Source organism: Periplaneta americana, chromosome 4, assembly GCF_040183065.1.
Source record: "Periplaneta americana isolate PAMFEO1 chromosome 4, P.americana_PAMFEO1_priV1, whole genome shotgun sequence".
Taxonomy (NCBI): domain Eukaryota; kingdom Metazoa; phylum Arthropoda; class Insecta; order Blattodea; family Blattidae; genus Periplaneta; species Periplaneta americana.
In genome coordinates this window covers 71,857,664-71,878,452 of record NC_091120.1, presented here as the reverse complement: position 1 = coordinate 71,878,452, position 20,789 = coordinate 71,857,664, and the positions used below count along the sequence as shown (strand labels likewise).

The 20,789-nt window shown below is 35.5% G+C and overlaps 2 protein-coding genes across 2 annotated transcripts in view; both read right to left on the bottom strand.

Moving 5' to 3' along the window:
* Positions 1–8,888, bottom strand: part of LOC138697906 (venom carboxylesterase-6-like) — a 38,524-nt gene extending 29,636 nt beyond the window's left edge. The window contains exons 1-2 of the mRNA XM_069823495.1: positions 8,071–8,888; positions 1,408–1,566 (exon numbers count right to left, since the gene is read on the bottom strand). Coding sequence (XP_069679596.1) covers positions 1,408–1,566; positions 8,071–8,271 — 360 coding nt within the window. The 5' untranslated portion in view covers positions 8,272–8,888. The remainder of the gene's footprint in view (positions 1–1,407; positions 1,567–8,070) is intronic.
* A 6,891-nt stretch (positions 8,889–15,779) lies between these two features.
* Positions 15,780–20,789, bottom strand: part of LOC138697905 (carboxylic ester hydrolase-like) — a 30,386-nt gene continuing 25,376 nt past the window's right edge. The window contains exons 9-10 of the mRNA XM_069823494.1: positions 19,155–19,278; positions 15,780–16,110 (exon numbers count right to left, since the gene is read on the bottom strand). Of these exons, the coding sequence (XP_069679595.1) occupies positions 15,900–16,110; positions 19,155–19,278 (335 nt within the window). The 3' untranslated portion in view covers positions 15,780–15,899. The remainder of the gene's footprint in view (positions 16,111–19,154; positions 19,279–20,789) is intronic.

The window sequence follows — 20,789 nt, the reverse complement described above, 5'->3', positions numbered from 1 at the left end:
TAGAAAGTTATTGACCTTAGCAGAGCATGCTTGACGTGAATATTTCCTGGTTCTATAGGCGTTTGGACACCCGTGTTCTATGCAATTGAAATTATTATTTCTTCTTCTTCTTCTTAATACCTTCCTTACAGAGACATATATATTATACGGTTTAAAATTGGTTCAATAATAATAGCAATAACAAAAAATAATCGCATTTTGTCGCTCTAATATCCGTAGGTCCAGAATCAGTGTATACTGGAGAGTACCGCATTCTCGGCGGCGACGGTTTATATTTAGCCTACTTCTTGCTCGGCACAGAAGCTATGCAGTAATGTTAGAACGAAGGTGATTAAAGGCAATATCATACATGTTGTTGTGGTTTATTGAATACAGGAGACTTCGATTAATAAACAGTATTATCATAGTGAAGTGACTCATTAGAGGTAACACATCACTATTTATGTTTTGTCCATTTTAATAGGGATCAAATGAGCAATTTTCTAGTGCAATTCTCATACCAACACTTCAACTGCCACATTTAGCAGATTGTTGTAGTGCATTTGCTGTACAATAACAGACAATTTTCTTAACAATAAATGCATTCTAGTTCTAAAATACAGTGATAAGACTTTTTCAAAAATATTATGACAAGTTGGGAACGTATGATTTGAACTGTTTATGAATACAGACATCAAAGTCTTTAGTGTCAACTCATTTTCTACCAACGTTTTACTTTTGTTTCTGAAAACTTTTTCTGCGTTTAGGATTGGATTTCTGGAACGGACAGTAGAAAATAAATTTTCTAACGCATCCTGCATGCATCAGAGTCTATTTTAAGTTCGCTTTATTAAGACAACTTTCTTGAATATCAAGAACTGTTTTGTTGCCAGTATTATACCAGTTTGGAATGGCTTCCGACCTTAATATTTACAATTATAAATATTATGTCATTGGGAAAATTAATCATTGAGATATATTTTCTTTTGATGTTGTTTATCTACTTCTTTCTTTATTTCTGTCTTCCTGAGGCAGCAGAAACAATCTGACTTTTTTCTGACCTTTGAGGGCAGTTAACTGCACAACACGCCAGTCTTCAAGATAACAATGGAATATCACACTAGAAACCTGTGTTCCTATGTAAGTCTTGCGTTGTTCTGAGTCTCCTCTGAAGTAAATATAATCGCCACGTCGGCATTTGTCAGATCAAAAGAATGCGGTACTCTCCAATATACACTGGCTCTGTAGAGGCCTATTCTTCAACCGGGTTCGAATTCGCGTCGGATCTACAGGAACGGTATGCAAGCAATATAACTTGGTACTAGACAACCTAGAATAACTGGCTGTGCGAGTCTACCTGTAACATTATGAAAAAATATGATTTCATCATAATTTTCTTAGCAGTAGTAATAACAAGCACATGTTTACCTTGGGTGTGTACACGTTGACAAAGAGGCAATTCTCGTCGCCGACGAGCGGGTTCTGCTTGCCATAGTTTGGCGGATGCACTCTCATCCACTGCAGACACATGCTGCCTGGTTCAGTTGCATTCCACACGCCCTTCCAGGGCAGGGGCGGCTCAGGCTCCTGCAACACATGATGAACTCAAGTTCATCAAGACTGCGTAGTCCAGTGATGTCAATCAGAGCGCAAGCATGCCTCATGGCCCGTATGCGCTATTCAGATGCAAGTCACTGGTGAACTCAAGGGTTGTACATTGAGGAAGAAGTCGTTCAGTAAGTTTTAGGCTGACGGAACTCTTGACTTCGTATGAACGAAAGAGGAGATAATGTTCTTTGTTTGATATATGGAAAGCATTTAGCTACAAAGAGAAGCAATGTGAAACGTCTAAAATTATTAATTGATGTACATAATGATGCATTGAAACTTTGTTGTTTTATTGACATTAAATAGTAGGCCTAATAAATATATGTTTAATGCACTGTAGAGATTCTTCCTCACTGCACTGCATTTTAAGTTTACAGAATAAAGTACAAAAAGAGTATGATGCTAATAGCGTAGACTCGTTACGAATTCTGTCTAAAAATTGTCAAGATACGTTGTCCATAGATTTTAGTTTGACGATGTTCCTTACCGTTGTGATATCCTTTGGTTAAACCAGGAAACGTTCTGTGAACAGGGCCAAGTTGGAAGTCGCTTTACCGTGTAATATATCCAGGGTACGAATATTTGCGGCGGAAATTATTTATATATTTGGCAGTAAGCACGTATGTGAGCACTTATGAACTTCACAAAACCAAGACTAAGATCAAGATTATCAGATGATACGTCATGTTGCAGGAAACATAATTTCGCCGGACATAAGAAGGTTGGTGTCGGCAAAAATAAGAAAAAATATGTCTATATTAAACGAGAAGTCAGAAATTTAAATTTGTTCTACAAATGTGCTGTTCATATAATAAGCACATTATTAAGTATGTAACAGTTACATATAAATGAATTTGGTAGGTCACATTATCTAAAACCGCTAAGATAAAGAAAGTATACTATGTTTATTATTTGTTGCAGGCCTATTATTTCATTTTTCCATGTGCACGATGTCCTGCAATTTATTTCACTTTTGTATTGGTAAGTTTAAAACAGGAAAACAGTGTTTTATACTTACTAGTTGAATTATTACATAATTATATAAAAATTAATTATATTCTAGCTATTATCTGAAACTATATAAGTATTAAGTTAAGGAGAAGCTACGTTTATTATTTATCGTGGCCTACTATTTTATAATTCATTGCATTTGTTAGAGAGGTACAGTCTACAAAACATGTTCTGATTTTTTGTTGTCTTGTATGAATGTAACACATTATCTATTAACTAATAGAAACAATTTAATTCATCTTGCAGTGATAGGGCAATTGAGTTCACTTTGCTCGCCCCTTCTTATTCACTGCTGCTGTCGCAGTGCAACCACTGAGCACTTGATCGCTCGCAGAACCGTCTTACGTGCTCTTGACCTTCACATCGCTGACGTAGTCAAAAGTTTCACAATTTTGTCGTTTTGACATATATCCCTTTTATAGGTCATGCAGACTCACACGGTAAAGTTGTCATCTTCCTAGACATTGGGCATTAATATCAATAGGCATGTCATTTCTGTGTGCTTGCCGTCTTTACCCCAAGAGAATAAACTGGTACTCGTTTCTGTTGAAGGCTAAGTAAATCCTAAGGTCATAGTGCGTCCGAATGGAGAAAATCCATAATACCATCGGGAATCAAACCCGCAATCTTCCGGCTTGCAACTCAACGCCCTTACCGCGACGAATGCGGGGACTAATTATTGAGCCGTTTAGAGCAGAAGTGGTGTAAGTCAAAAATGGGTAATGAGGGTTAAAGTAAACATTCTGTAAAATACAGGGCAAAATAGCAATTAATACTGAATTTATTTAAACTATTAGTAGTCAGTGGATAGCACGAAGGACATATTAATTGCTGCTTTGCGCTGTATTTTACAGAATTTTTACTTGAAACCTCATTACCTAATTTTGACTTACACCACTTCTGCTCTGAATGGCTCAATTAATTCAAAGGTAGCTCCATCAGTTTTCTGCAGCGCAATCAGTGATTTGTGAGCGGGTGCATTTTCTTGTAAAACAGCACAACTTTAGGAATTTACGACGACGATTCTATATAATTTCTTCCCTAAGTATAATTATTAATGAAGAATAATATACTACCTTAATAGTTTTACCTTGTTCTGTCACAATATTCCATCTTTGTCTCAAAAACTGATACGAGGACCTCTCCAACCGATTTTTGAATGAGAAATTTTTTTCGGGCTTATAATGATGGCTCCGCGTTTCGTCCACAGTTCCTCTTAAAAACAAGAGAAAAGCTACTTTGAAATTAGACACTGACAAATTAATGAGTCATTTCCAATCAGCTTTCAGGAATTTAGAGATCCATTGTAGCATAAAATTTTGTCATATCGAAAGCACGATGGATGAAGACAAATATAAACAAGACAAAGATCATGGTTATCGATAATGTGTTAAATTGTAAAAAATCATAAATTCGGCATGTTTTGCTATTAGATCGATGCAAGAGATAGTAGATATCAATACTTTAAAAACAACATACTTTGCATACTTCCACTCGGTAATGAGTGTTGAAATAATATTCTGGGGAAATTCTACAGATAGTAACAGTATATTCCTACTACAAAAAAGAATAGTCTAATTAGAATAATAAAAGGTGCCAAACCTAGGGAATCGTGTGGGACAATTTTAAAAATACTACAAATAATGCTTATGGCTTGTCAGTATATTTTTCATTAATAAACTTCCTTTTATGTAGCTAATCATGAAAACTTTGTAACTGATTCAACAATTCATAGCATAAATACGCGTCAAAAATGACTTTCATACTCCATCGGCAAGTCTATCGTACTATCAAAAAGAGTACGTTATATGGCAGTAAACATTTTTAATAGCCTCCCAATGAATATAAAAATCAAACTCAAAACATAAGATTATTTATGGTCACATTACAGAAGTACCTAATTTCTCACGCCTTCTATTCCGTAGGTGAATTTATGACATTCAACAACTCTTCATGAATATTTCTGTCTTGTATTAAGTATTGATACTAAACCTTTGTGTTGTACTAGTAGATTACACTGTAAAATTCTTCTGTACACATTTCAACTAGACTGTGACTATAATTAAGACTTTATAGTAGTCAAAAAATCTTAATAGTAGCCATGTTCCATATTCTAGTTGCGAAGCGATGTACTAATACCGGTACCATGGAATGTAAATAAGTACAATACAATATAATACAATACAATCAGAAGAAAAATAAAGAAGGTAAACGTGCGAATTCTAAATGAGACAGTGCAATAAGTGTACAGCTTTAAATAGTTGGGGTATACTATAAGTAGTAGCATGAGCTGCTGCCAGGAAATCAAAAGGAGGATAAGAATGGCGAAGAAAGATTTTAATAGAAAAATGATCATATTCTGTGGATCTCTGTAAAAAGAACTAAGAGACAAGTGCTTTGTGTGGAGTGTGGCATTGTATAGGACAGAAACATGGACATTACGATGAAGTGAAGAGAAATGACTGGAAGCATTTTAAATGTGGATATGGAGAAGAACGGAGCGTGCGAAATGGATAGACAGAATAAGAAATGAAGCTGTGCTAGAAAGAGTGAGTGAAGAATAATTAATTCTAAAATTGATGAGGAAAGAAAAAAGAATTGGCTTGGTCATTGGCTAAGAAGAAACTGCCTACTGAAGGATGCACTGAAAGGAATGCTGAACAACAGAAAAGTTTGGGGAAGAAGAAGATATCAAATGATAGACAACATTAAGATCATGGATCGTATGTGGAGACTAAGAGGAAGGCGGGGAATAGGGAACATTGGAGAATACTGGATTTGTAGTGAAAGACCTGCCCTTGTGCAGATAACTATGTACTCGTATGAATGAATGAATGATGTGAAAGACACGTTAATAGGAAATTTTCAAATTCTTTGATATGCGCTTGAGCGGAATTCGTCGAACCTCGAAAATCATGTCATGCAAGGGATCTATATTTCCTGCAGCGGTCATAGGAACAGTTCTTCCAACACGGTGTTCATCTTTGATCTCCGTCCTTCCTGTCTTAAATGCAGCAATCCAATTTTTATGGTGGCGTACAAAGAACAATGATCCCTTAATATTATATTTATTGTGTCAGTGTAAATTTCCGTGTCACATTTGCTATTATTCGTCCTGCTATTATAGTTAATCTCGTTTTTATTATGGACTAACCGCGTTTGTTGTGAGCTGCAGATCTCAGTTGCATTATTGATTTGTAAAGATAATAATTACCGGTACTGTAGCTACCTGACCTACTTTAGAAACGTGTGCGACTTTGCCATATCTAGTTTTTCTCCGCGGTGACTAGAATTAGAAATATTGTAAATGTTTTATTATTATTATTATTATTATTATTATTACTATTATTATTATTATTATTATTATTATTATTATTATTAAGGTCATGAAGACACTTTGGGGCATGGAGGTAAAGTCCCATGCTTTCTTGATGTCAGCACTAGAATGAGGTGAGGTCAGCACCACTTTTTTTTTATCTAAGATCCAGAATTAGGTACTCCAAGTGAGATGACGAAGACCTAAGTGGCAATTAAAGTGAGGCACGGTTCTGATTTCGAAGACTTGAACAACAACAACAGTGACGCGATAACGAAAATCTTTTACATGCCTCTTGTCCATAATGAAAATGAGATTAATAAATTATATAAAAAGGAATATTCCAAGATATAATGTTGTTGTCGTTGTTGTCGTCGTTGTCGTTGTTGTCGTCGTTGTCGTTGTCGTTGTCGTTGTCATTGTCGTCGTTGTCGTTGTCGTTTTAGTTGTTTAGTTAACTGTCCGAAGACAAGTCTGAACCTAGGGTTGCGAACTTTTTTTGAAGAAAATATGGGAGACTAAGGAATCGACAAAATTTCACATATAAAATAGACAGATTATTCTGTTCAGTTACTAAATAAACAACTTTATTCTGTACTTTGGCAGCTAGACTTAAATTAAGAGTATTTTGAGACAGATTTTGTCTCGCGTAATAGTTGAAGTCGACTGCAGTTTTCAGCTCTGATTTGATTAAATGTGTCGTGCTTATTTTCCGAACATCTGTCCAATGTTTATGAGATGAAACACCCTCTTTGTACGAGCATTACTACTTGATATTCTTAGAACTAAACTTGCCAGTTTTTTTTTTTTTTTTCCAAATTTTTAACATTAACATGGTTTTATTTTAAACAGGTGAGCACTAAAATCAATTTTTGGCAAGTATTGCCTTCTACAAAGATTGTACATTTTAATGCATCTCTTGAACAACTAAATTTATCATATAAACAATCATCATTCACGGCAAAATCAAATGTTTGGAATAAAAATTTTTGCACGGTGCAAAAATAAGGGAGAAAAATACGGGAGTCTGTTAAAAATTAAGGGCAAATACGGGAGGGTTGGCAACCCTATCTGAACCTCACAAATGATACCAAGAAGGCTCCACTTATGTGGCGACTAGGCCAGGAGATATTGGGGTAGGGTGACCAGTTTCTTTCCCCCTCCATTGCATACATCGCCGACTAGCTACATATTACATTAGTCAGACTTCAGAGACATACAAACAATATTCTTCTTCCTCTGACACATGTTGTCAAAGACATAATGTATAAACTATAATTGAATTAGGTATTTCCAAAAGGGACCAAGTCCAAATATTTTGCAAATTGAGTTTATACCTGTTTCTGGCTCTCCATACACTCTTCTCGGATTTCAGCATTAAAAGGAACCAAGTCCTACAGAATGTACACATTTAAATTGCGTATCAACATGTTTGGACTGTCGTACAGCCAGATCCATACAAAAAGTTTTTTGTTGTTTTCTTAAAATTTACTTTTTCGGACATGGTCCCTTTTGCAAATTCCTGATTCAATTAGCAAGCAGAACATTTGAACGTTGACCGTTAGAAAACAAAGTGATTGGAGCGGGAGAAGGGAGAACTTAGATTTGTCGGTCTTCTTTATGCTAAACTCAATGCTCGCCGACTGCCAATCACCAACCGACTGAATTATACTTTTTCCCCTTACTATACCTACGTGGTATTACTCGACCGAGGCCAGAGGAGTCCTACAGCCCGGAGCGCCACTTGTACTGCTCCTGCATTCGTAATGCGTCATCGCGATAGTTCACATTACGCCCGCGGCTCCACTCGTCTCGGTCGAGTAATACGCAATTGTTAATAAAATTTGGTGCCTCTTCTGGTTTAGTTCTTCTGTAGAATTACCATATTTCTATAAGAAAATGAGGTAAATTTTAATAGACCTATTTGAAGCAATTTCTACACTTAGAAGACGACAAATTGTGTACGGAAATAGTCCTGATCAATGAATTCGACATACCTTTAGCGCCTACGTAGGAAATGTTACAATTTATTTGGCAGTCAATGTTTATTTTCAAATAATATCATCACTGTTAGGCCTATGTATTTCACGCAAAGAAGATGCAAATAAAAACCTTTTTTATATATAAATATTTAATTTTGATTGGCTTTCACTTACCTTGAACCTGAGTTCTCCAACAGGTGGTTGTGCGTAGGGCACACCTTGAAAGGCGAAATAAGTGCGTCCGTATCGTGACTTCATTAAGGTGCCTTCTAACGGCCCTTGTTCGATTTGAACAATGGGGCCAGGTCCGCAGATGACACTACGAAGACCGCATACTAGCAGAGACGCCGCTACAAACCAACTCGAGGCCGTCATTGCTGTAGAATGATCTCAGAACGCTGAAACACTAGTAGCCTACTCGTATATGTTGTTCCTTTCAGAGGAGACGAAACAAGGCCGATCGAGAATGCTAAGGTTATCGAGTTGGCAAAGTCTCTATTTCCTGATAGTAATAATGAATTGCAAGTAATTCATGCAATTCCTGTTTAAACAGATCGAACGTCTTCCGGCAGTTTAGCTCCAAAGCTCAGGATTAATCCGCAAATGTTAAATTGCACCAAGGCGATGACTGGAATGACATTTGTGGTAGAGAAATTCGAAGAATGAAGATTTTCCCACTGTCATACAATTTCCCTTAACTTCATAAATCGCTCCACAACACCCTAAATTTCATCCTTTTTCTTTCTAAATTTCATATTATTCAAGATACAATTTCAGGGCAATACGTACGAGCTTCGATGACGCCTAACGGAGATACCAACGTTCATTGGTTCCACAAATTAATTTGTATATTAATTTTATTAAATACTTATAATAATATCTCACTACCGTCACAATTATACGTAATGTTCAGGCATAATGTCATTAAGCAACACAAAAATGTAAGCTCGAAACCTCGATGATGACTAAATAAGATTTACCATGACCCTCCAGAGTTATTGCTTGCCTCCGCCAATTAACACGTTCAACTTAAATGGATATTATAACACAAACCATCCTCCATTTATCTATTACAAGGATGCAGAACTCAGAGAGAGAGAGAGAGAGAGAGAGAGAGAGAGAGAGAGAGAGAGACAGAGAGAGAGAAAACATGGGAAAATAACTTGTTCCCCTTCCACAGTCCATGGCCGTTGAATGACGTCTCTTCTATCCGTCCACAACCATGCAGCGAATTACAACAAACTGGTGCTGATGAACAAAATGACAAAATTATTTACGACTACAATAATAATTATAGGCCTAACACTAAACTTAACCAACGAATTCAGATTAAATGCAATACATACATAATGATGTGTGCTGGTTCGAGTTCTCATGAGGGAAGAAATTTTCTCATGAAATTTCGGCCAGTGTATGGGACCAGTGCCCACCAAGTATCATGATGCAATTGGGGAGCTACGATAAGTAGCGAAATCCGATTACGAAAACCAGCTATAACGGCTGGGGGAATTATCGTGCTAACCACAGGATACCTCCATTCTGGTTGGATGATCGTCCACCTCTTCTTCGGCATGTGAACGTGAGGTCAGCAGTCGGCTGGTCGGTCTGGGCCCTTCAAGGACTGTGGCGCCACGGATTATTATTATTATTATTATTATTATTATTATTATTATTATTATTATTATTAGTATTATTATTATTATTATTTAATGATGTGTAAGCAAATACAATACACTTATGTAAGACAAATACGTAACTTACAGTAGTGGCAAAAAAAACCGGACCGACCCTCGTATCTGATTTCAGAGCCTTGTTCACTCAGAGCACGATAGACTGGTAACTAAGACTTTTGTGGTTCGAATCCTGCCTGAGAAGGAAACTTTTTTTTGCTCCTTATTCAAATTTATTCCCAATACTTTTCGATTGCAGCGGTATTTTACTACTTAATTAACTTATTATTCCCAGAACATGAATTTTACCAGCATCGTATGCACTGTGTTTACGCGCGAGCGTTTTACATAGAGAGATTCGAAACCTGGTCTTTGTAATGAAAAGAAAAAGCACTATCGCTAAGCCATAAAGGCTTCGTAGGAAATATGTCGTTTCGTGACATACTGATATGTCGCTGCTACGACTTGATTTTATCCTCGGACCTCGATGCTTAATATTTCCCCGTGTGAATCTCGCGTGAATCCGAAAGACACTAGGGTAAAAAACATGTTGGAGTTGTTCATCTCGCCTCACCGAGTAGCGCACCTCGTCGTTCATCTCGCCTCAGCAGAACATAATGAAGCAGTTCACCTCGCCACGCTTCTCGCCGTTTAATATAGTGGAAAAAATTCAAACAGCCACTTAGCCCTATTCCCTTTTAGAGAACACACAGAATAAACATTAATATACGAGTTGTAAGAAACAAACCAGACTTGGTGAACTATGTCACTTGTGTCAGCAGCTAAAGACATTTTACGTAAATCGTACGAATATTTAATGATGTCTCAGTCAACTTTAAATTTTATTGTACCGGTATCTCGACCCTAGCAGAATCTAAAATCCACATACATAAGCAACCATTTATTGCTGTAAAGAGGTTGGTAGTATCTCTCGGGTAACAATTATATCTAATAGGAATAATGTACTATAATTAAATTGTAGCACTATGCAGTGGCGGTTCCTCGGGGGGAGGGAAGGGAGGAACGTCCTCCTCACGTTTTTCTTCTTTTGAAAGTAAATACCAAATGAAATATATGCCTTCAAATTCGAGGAAAATTCGATAATTTTTAAGTTCACAACTACAAGAAAACCCAGGTTGATCGAGTTTTAAACAACGCGCACTCATGTGCTCCTAGAAAACTGTGAGAAAGATGCGAGATTGTTTGTGTGGAGGAAAGTCAATCCATTCCTCCTTTACCACAGTTAACACACATAGACAACAGCGCACTAGCGGCCAGAGAAAGAAGTAGAGTTTTAAAGCAAGTAAATGAACGGATAGGGAGGAAATCCTCCTCTGAATCAGCGCATGGGCTGGAAATAGAAACCGCCTGGTCGTGCAGCAAAGCTCGCTACCGCTGCCATCTAACGATGCTGCATTCAACCAGACTATAACACATCTAGGAGGAGGCACAATAAAAACAGTTTTAACGCAAATCTATGAAATACACCATACAAACTTTTTTTAAATTATAAATCAAAATATATTATTCATTCCACTTTATATAAGCTACTATTCATGATTTGAAACTTTCGAGGATATCTGAAAGTTGAAGTTGGATTTTTATAAAACAAAGATGAAGTAGTTCTACGTTAGTATCGCAGAGCTTTTCGGCCCCTGAAATTCACTTCCATTAATTGCCTACTAGACAGGGCAACAGCCAAGTTGTCAGTTTTGTACAAATATATTTGAAATTGAAAGTACTCCAAACTACATTATTTTTAACGCAAGAAAAAGTAATCGGCCACCGGCAGCTTTGAACAATACCTAATGGTAGTATGACTTTACAAGAACTGACATTCTTCAAAAGCATGTGATACGGCACTTGTAAAATGTAGGCCTACATATGACAACACAGATCACGTGGTTGGGTGCAGTGTTCTCGCTTTCCTAACAGATTATTTCTCATTCCCATTTCAGTAAAACAGTTCCGGTTACGTGTTAGTAGCTAGTCTCTTCCAACACGTGTGATGCTGTAGTGTGCACGAAAAATGCTGTGAGGTTGTGAATTTCCTTGTAATTGTTAATTTGTGCAATTATTCAACAATGAATGGAACAAATTATATTTTGGACAATTTAGGAAATTCAGTTTACAAGAACAGATTATTGCTATACAAAAAGGAAGGCCAACCTCAGCACTACCTGGTCTTACATGTATGCATGTAGGCTAATTTTTAGCTTGTTTCTCTCAAGAAGGTGTCATTTTGCGCTGTCAACTTCTTTCCTCTTCCTAAGAAATATGCAGGAGCCGCCACTGGCACTATGGGATGAAGATAATACAAATAAGACGAAGACCGTGGTCATAGGAAGAAAAATAAAGAAGATAAACTTGCGAATTCGAAAGGAGGCAGTAGAGCACGTGGACAGCTTCAAATACTTGGGGTGTACTATAAGCAATAACAGGAGCTGCTGCCAGGAACTCAAAAGGAGGATAACAATGGCCAAGGAAGCTTTTAATAGAAAAAGGAACATCTTCTGCGGACCTCTGGAAAAAGATCTAAGGAAGATACTGGTGAAGTGCTTTGTTTGGAGTGTGGCATTGCATGGGATAGAAACATGGACATTACGACGAAGTGAAGAGAAGCGAATAGAAGCATTTGAAATGTGGATATGAAAAAGAATGTAACATGTGAAGTGGATAGACAGAATAAGAAATGAAGCTGTGTTGGAAGGAGTGGGAGAAGAAAGAATGATGGTGAAACTGATCAGGAAGAGGAAAAGGAAATGGTTGGGTCATTGGCTGAGAAGAAACTGCCTACTGAAGGCTGCACTGGAAGGAATGGTGAACAGGAGAAGAGTTCGTGGTAGAAGAAGGTATCAGATGAGAGACGACATTAACATATATGGGTCATATGAGGAGACAAAGAGGAAGGCAGAAAATAGAAAAGATGAAGAAAGCTGGGTTTGCAGTGAAAAACCTGCCCTTGGGCAGAACACTGAATGAATGAATTAAATTGTATTATTTATCATTAGCAAAAAATTCCACTTTTCATTTTCATAATTTTCTGTCCAAGAGCAGGTCTTTCATTACAAATCCAGCATTTTCCAATTTCCTATTTTTCGCCTTCCTCTTGGTCTCCACATACAATTTAAAAATCTTAATGTTGTCTATCATCTGATACCTTCTTCTGTCCCGAACTTTCTTCCTATTCATCATTCCTTCTGGTACATCCTTTAAAAACGTTTAAAAATTTTAAAACTTATGATTAACTCGAAAACCTTAAGCAATGAAAACATTTGAAAACAAATTTGAAATCAACGCGATTATTTTTATGAGAATTCGCAGTTTTAACAGACAAAAGTTTAGTTTCTCTGCATACTAAGTCTGCCAGGCACTCTTTTAAGTCCCCGAAAATCGAAAACTAGTAAGGATTTTGAGTAGCAGCCACTTTTGAAAGTATAATTTACAATATTTCTAAACATTTCTCTCACTTTGACCCCCCATCTAAAGTGAAAAATAAAAAAGTTTGTCGCTTATCAAGTTTTGTTTATTTTGAACAGATCACTTCGAAGTTAGTTTAATTTTTTTCAATATATATATATATTGATTATTTCGAATTTTCCTATGCTTTCCTTAGACATTTATCTGTGAATCCTAAAAATTACAGTGCGATTGATTGACTATCATAAATAGAGCTGGGGACGGAGCGAGTAGAACTGTTGAGTTACTCGGTTCTATCGGTTTATATGCTTGGCAGCGGAGCACCGAAGTTACTCGTTTAACCGTAGCTGTTACCGGTCAGTTCAAACAGAGTTCGCGTGTTTTACTTAATTCTAGCAGACAACAACGTAGGTACTGTTGTATTTAAATATTTTCAGCTGCAGGACAAATTATTTCCTTATCCCCAAGGCGGGCTGAAAGGCCTTTAGTATTGAAGAGGAGTTCATCCTATTATATGATCTGTCAAGTGGACCTAATGAACATTGACAGTTTGAACATATTACTGTACATAATAATAATAATAATAATAATAATAATAATAATAATAATATTATTATTATTATTATTATTATTATTATTATTATTATTATTATTATTATTATTATTATTATTATTAGAGTGTTTGATTAATATTAAAATATGTTAAAAAAAAAAGTGCATTATATTTTTCTTCTATTTGTGTTTATTGGATTTGTGTTACCTCATCAGTCATAATTTTATTTGTATTTATTTCTACGAATTATATTACCTAATTACTTTAATTTATTAATAATATTACTCTTCACCAAAGAGAACATAGTTGTATTGAAGGCTAGTAATGTTATAAAATAAATAAACATTATGTTCTTCCGTTTTAAGATTCAACGTTTTATTGATTATTTTATCCACTTTCCGTAATAGTAAATAATTCTGTGTGTTATTTTTAAGTGTTTAGGCAGCGCTTCATGGAGCCTGTTTCTTTCTATCTTCTTTTTTAATTAGCTGCAGCGTTTAATGTTTACATCACATGTTAATTTATTAGCTGTTAGTATTATAAATTATTTTATCAATTTTATTTCGTTTGTCATATATAACAACACTGAAAGTTAAATAGGCCTTTCATACAAAATAACTCCGCAAATAGTTGTAATCACGCAAATGAAATTTGCAGCCGCCATTTTGCAATGAAGAGAAGCACTTTTTTCTCGTCAATTGGCAAAGCGAAAGCGCTTTACTTCAACGCTTTTAAAACAAGCTTGGTTTTACTTCCAAAGTACGTTCTAAAATCGACTCAATCTATCTAAATTTTAAATCTGCCGCCACAAATTTGTACTCGGTTCAACCGAGTAATGACGTCATAGTAACTGCTCCGAACCGAACCGCTCCGTCCCCAACCCTAATCATAAAAGCTACGATGTGATTATGTGATTATGTTTAACGCGGTGAAGATCACTGTCTGCTTGCTAAAGTCTTTACAGAGCCCTAGGTACAATATTGACGTTCTGTTGCGACGACCAACCAATTAGAGCACTAGTTTCAGGCAGTTGCATCCTGAAAATCAAATCAGTTTGATTCTTGCTGAATGGCGAGATGCATGGTGAGGTGAACTACTCCAATGATAATGCTAAATGATGAAAATGTTGATGATGACTTATTAGCAATCTGGTTTCTCTCGATCATTAAGAATTATTAGCAATTTGGTTTCTCTCGATCACTAAGATTGGCTGCATACTGCATAGGACATTCTGTTTCGGACAAGATGATTTTGTCTTGGACCATCCGCGTCTGATGTGAAGGTGATTACGGATTATACACATTATTATGAGGCTGCAACATACTACGAAAGCAGTATGCTGCTGGCTTGAAGGAATGAAGACATTCTAATGTTTCTAATACAATATCGTATCCCTATTTACCTTCATGTTATTGATTTATTAGTACAAATTTGTAATTATTTTAATGCCATGAACCATAGACATCTTACATCGGTAACCATGAAGTTTATTGAAATTATATCCCATATCATACTCTTGAAAGTTGTTCAGTCTTCCGAGAAATAGCCTAGCCCTCAATCTCCAAATCAACAAATTCGTCTGAAACTGAGGAATGTGTTTGGCCCATGGATAACTATTGTTGAAGACAAAGATAATACTGGGTTACAAAGGTACAACATTGTCACAATTTTTGTAAAACAATTGAAATTGCTTTTACTTATTAGCTAAAGTTATAAATAAATAATTAAATTTAGTGGCTTAAATTAATTTTCATTTAGAAAAAGCATACTATGCCAATTCACAGGACTATTATCTAATCAATAGATTATTATAAAATAAGCCTAACCAACATGTTGCACCTTAAAAACTCTCGAAAATTTAAATATAAGCCCACATTATGTGGAACTGCCGTGGTACCAGAACATTTTATTTTGTGTCCCAGTTTTTATTATGAAAATCTGGGATCTCTAGCTTAAATCTATTTAAGAAATATTGGTTAAAACCATCCTATGATAAAAAGGAAATTGTAAACTACCCTTAAAGCCCATTATTATTTATTGTCTTCGAATTTTCGAAACTTAGATCGATCATTACTTCCATTACAGATGATGATCTAGTATTCTAGTTCAATCTTTATGACTACTCTGATTTAGTTATGCTGCTCAGCCTCACAATAGCAAGATGACATTCAGTGCAATTTTTTCCCCATCACATAAAAGGATATTAGGAAGGACAGGAAAAAAATTATAAGCTTAATACATAATGTCTTAATACTCCTTTATTGTTATTAGTGGTGATGTTTTGTTGACAATAGCAATGAGGAAGTTGATAAAGAATCGCTCTGGAATGGACACTTTCCTCCTGTCCATCATACTGCTGCTTACAACTCGGTGTGTTTTATTTTTATTGGAGTGTCCACCCTCATTTGTGGTTCATCAATTGGCAGGGAGTCCCAAAACTTTCGATGTCCGAGGTCATCACTTTTCCTCATTTCTAGATGCTTCGGGCCACCAATATAAAGGTAATCTATTTCCTGAACATTTGATGTTACTGATTTCCACTCAAAATTTCGTCTAGCAGGCACTGGATTCCTGCAAATTATGAGCCCATTTGACTGATGAAACGAATGAGTATATAGTTTCATTTTTTTAATATATAACCATAGGTATAAAAAAAGTATTCAGTCTGAAGCTAATGTAACAATGTCTCATTAGTAATCTTGTCATGTGGGTCAAGTGGTGACAGTTTTAGCTATGCAGAGAGGATGATTCTTTAAATTGAGTGGAATTGTGTGTTTTGAATTTCGAATAAAGACTCATTAATTTTTTATTAATAAATTTTATATTTGCATAATTTAAATAACAAAGGTGGTAAGTGCCAGAATTGAAAATAATGAGTTATTACACTAGAATGGTGTTAAATACCAAGCTTCATCATCTATGAAAGGTGCTATAATTCTACGGCCTCTGCATATGGCTTCTGCCATATAATTTTCTAGATTGTCAATGTCAATAGAAAAAATGGAAGGAGAAAAAGGTACGCGAAAACGCGTCCTTGCAAGGGAAATTGGGGCTCAGAAATTATGTCAATGTGAGCTCCAAGCCTGTTAGCCACTTGTCTCACTTAGATTTTCGCCATTCCATTGAAGGAACATTAGAAAATTTTTAAAGGGAAAGCCGAAAATGGATGTAACCTAGTCGCTACCACATGTGGATCTTTTTATTTAAAATGTTTACTTTAATATAAGCGTTTCACTAGAGTTTGAGAGAATTAATTCACGAAATTTTTTATGATACAGTCAAATCTTTCTATAGCAATATTTAGGGGAACAAAGAAAAATATTGTTATAAAGAGATGTATTGTTATAAGGAGGGTTTTAAAAATAAGACCTAATTCGTAAGAGGTTTTCTATTCAGCTTACTTGCTGCGTATATTATGGTACAAAGTGTTAAAATTATCAATGAAACCCTCTTAATATGCTGCCCATTGTACCGTACTGCTTACAGTATATATTTTTTTAAAGAAATCACTTACCGGTATGTCAGTTTTTTTTCAGAGCTCTTTTCACAGAAATTGACACACATAAAGACATTATTAAATCCAAAGACACTAAATACTCTTCTGGAACATCACTGACACTAGATAGGAACTGTTGAAGTGATTCACACACTGCCCATTGTAATGTTCTAAATATTTTTTAAGAAATTACTTATGTCAATAATTCATTAAATGGCGATCTTACTCGTGTTAATTATGTAAGCATGTGCGGCTTACAGCTGTTTCAGTGCTACTTGACACCATCTTCAGAGCCTTCTGTGTCTCGGCATCATCTCAACTTTGCTGGCTGTTGTGTGGGTGCGTTCATGTGATGAAGAGTTGAGTCAAATAGTGTGTGTGTTCTGAAATTGATCTTGACTCAACTCTTCATCACATGAACGCACCCACACAACACAGGGGCGTATTTTGCGGGCTACCGGGGCTACCGGCGGTAGCCCAAGGAAATTACAAAAGAAAAAGTTTATAATATAACATACTGTAATAATTTTGTATTATTAGTTTTACCATAGTAATTAAAATTAAAGTAATTGTTAGATATATTTTGTGTAATAATAGGGTCAGCGGTAGCCCAAACCCTTTAACCAGTATACGCCACTGACACAACAGGCAGCGAAGTTGAGATGATGCCGAGACACAGAAGGCTCTGAGGATGGTGTCAAGTAACACCAAAACAGCTGTAAGCCGCACATGCTTACATAATTAACACAAGTAAGATCGCCATTTAATCAATTATTTATATTCAAATGTTAAAAGTAGTGTACGAAAGATTCAACATGGATTATCAAGACACTTATGTCAGTTTGTTTCAGAGCTCTCTTCACAGAAATTGACACACATAAAGACCTTAGTAAATCCAAAGACACTAAATACTCTTCTGGAACATCACTAGATAGGAACTGTTGAAGTGATTCACACGCTACCCATTGTACTGTCCTACATTTTTTTTTAAAGAAATCACTTATGTCAGTTTGTTTTAGAGCTCTCTTCACAGAAATTGACACACATAAAGACCTTAATAAATCCAAAGACACTAAATACTCTTCTGGAACATCACTAGATAGGAACTGTTGAAGTAATTCACACACTGCCAATTGTACTGTCCTACATTTTTTTTAAAGAAATCACTTATGTTAGTTTTTTTCAGAGCTCTCTGCACGGAAATTGACACATATAAAGACTTTATTAAATCCAAAGACACTAAATACTCTTCTGGAACATCACTAGATAGGAACTGTTGAAGTGATTCACACACTGCCCATTGTACTGTCCTACATTTTTTTAAAGAAATCACTTATGAAAGACCTTATTAAATCCAAAGACACTAAATACTCTTCTGGAACATCACTAGATAGGAACTGTTGAAGTGATTCACACACTGCCCATTGTACTGTCCTACATTTTTTTAAAGAAATCACTTATGTCAGTTTTTTTCAGAGTTCTCTGCACGGAAATTGACACACATAAAGACTTTATTAAATCCAAAGACACTAAATACTCTTCTGGAACATCACTAGATAGGAACTGTTGAAGTGATTCACACACTGCCCATTGTACTGTCCTACATTTTTTTAAAGAAATCACTTATGTCAGTTTTTTTCAGAGCTCTCTGCACGGAAATTGACACACATAAAGACTTTATTAAATCCAAAGACACTAAATATTCTTCTGGAATATCACTAATACTGTATCGCTTAGCGACAAACATTTCATTATCCGGGCTTTATCGTAGTACAGAGAGAAAATACTACACTGGGGGCCATTTAAAGTGTATCATTCAATAGAGATAATTATATCACAATAGAGGATATCGTTGTATCGAGAGAATTTTTACATTGAAGGAATACATTTTATGCTGAGAACTATATTTTTAATCGCAATAGAGGAGTTTATCATTATAACGAATAATCATTATACGGAGATTTGACTGTATTACATGTTGCGCCTCACTGTTGAATTACTTCTGCCAAAGAGACGTAGGCTACATAATAAGGTAGCTACCCACAAATAGCGCAAGAATAAGTAGAATATTAGTAACTTATATAATGAATTAGAAATTCATGCCAATTTTTCTTCTTACCCTGTTTTTGCAAATGCCATCCAGATATCAAGCCATAGCTTAGACATTTCCTTGTCTTGCTCAGTTTCATCTGTTTTGAAGTCGTATTCGAAGATATATCCTGTGTCATCCAAGTGACTCACACCTGCAGAGAGAGGGAATTTTTTGTTAGCTACATACTAAAGATGAAATATAGTGGGTGGTAATAAACAGTGCAATTGAATCTAGCGATATTCTTTGAGAGAACCATACCGCAAATGAAGAAATGACTGACTAGTATGAGTATGAGATTTAAGGGCATAAAATCCTACTTTCTCAGTGGATTTCCGCACATTGTGGTACAAGCGGTAATTAGAGAGCCACATTCTAGCAAAGAAAGGCACTAAAATTGAACAAAAACAAAACAACAGAAAATTCTCATTGGAAAAATTTACTAGAAAGACCTGATCTAATTCCTGACATATCACGTAAATCTTCTGTGGTCATGTTCAGATTCCTTACAGGTCATGATTGTCTGGGCAAAGATTTTACATAGGATTGATTCGCATCCTGTCTGCTCCAAATTGTGTATTGTGTTCTAAAGAAGAAGAAGAAATGAATATGAATCATTTAGCACACCGTGAAGCACTTAAAAAAATACAAGTCTTATCGATACATTTAAATACTGGAAAGCAAGAGAGAAAATAACTCGATTGATAAATCTATAGCGTTAGATACCTACCTACAATCTAAGGGGTTAGGTACAGTTTACAGCAGTAAAATTTTGGAAATATTAAACATTTTTTTTCCTCCATTACTGTATCTTGTACAATAATGAAAATTAGTATGTGTAAAACACTGTCCTTCTGCTATATGAAAAAATATTTTTACGATTTAAAAAAATGATTTACATTTTTTTTTAAATTCAGTTCACTGTGCAGTGATGAAGCATTTCCCACTTAACTCAAAAACTATCCAACATTCTGTGATGAAATTTTTTGTGTGTATAGAATGCTTGTCATATGTACAATATGATGCAAGATCACTTCTCTACCTTTGATAGATTGCCTGATAAAAATTTAATTCATTAAAAAAATGGTCAAATGTCAGTATTTTCTTCTAACACAAAATAAAACAAATATTATTTATTAAGGAATGTAGTTGAAAGAACATGATATTGTAAACATGAGTTTCAGCAATAAAATAAAAGTGAGAGAACATGAAAAAGTTAAAAGTTTATGAGTTATGAGAGAAATACTTCATCACTGCACAGTGAACTACCACCATTATGAGTTTTGAAAAAATATAGAATTTCCCCCCCCCCCATATAGCAGAAGGAAAGTGTTTTACACATACCAATTTTCACTGCTGTAATGAAGGGAAAAAATGTTGACTATTTCCAAGAATGTTACTGCTGTAAGCTGTACCTAACCCCTTAAATAGAGTGACGTATAGACTAGACAGTGGCGGCTCCTGCATATTTCTTAAGAGGAGGAAAGAAATTAACAGCACTAAATGACACCTTCTTGAATGAAACATGCTACAAATTAGCCTACATGCATACATATAAGACCAGGTAGTGTTGGGGTTGGCCTTCCCTTCTGTATAGCAATAATCTGTTCTTGTAAACTGAGTTTCCTAAATTGTCCAAAATATATTAAGATTTCACTTCCATTC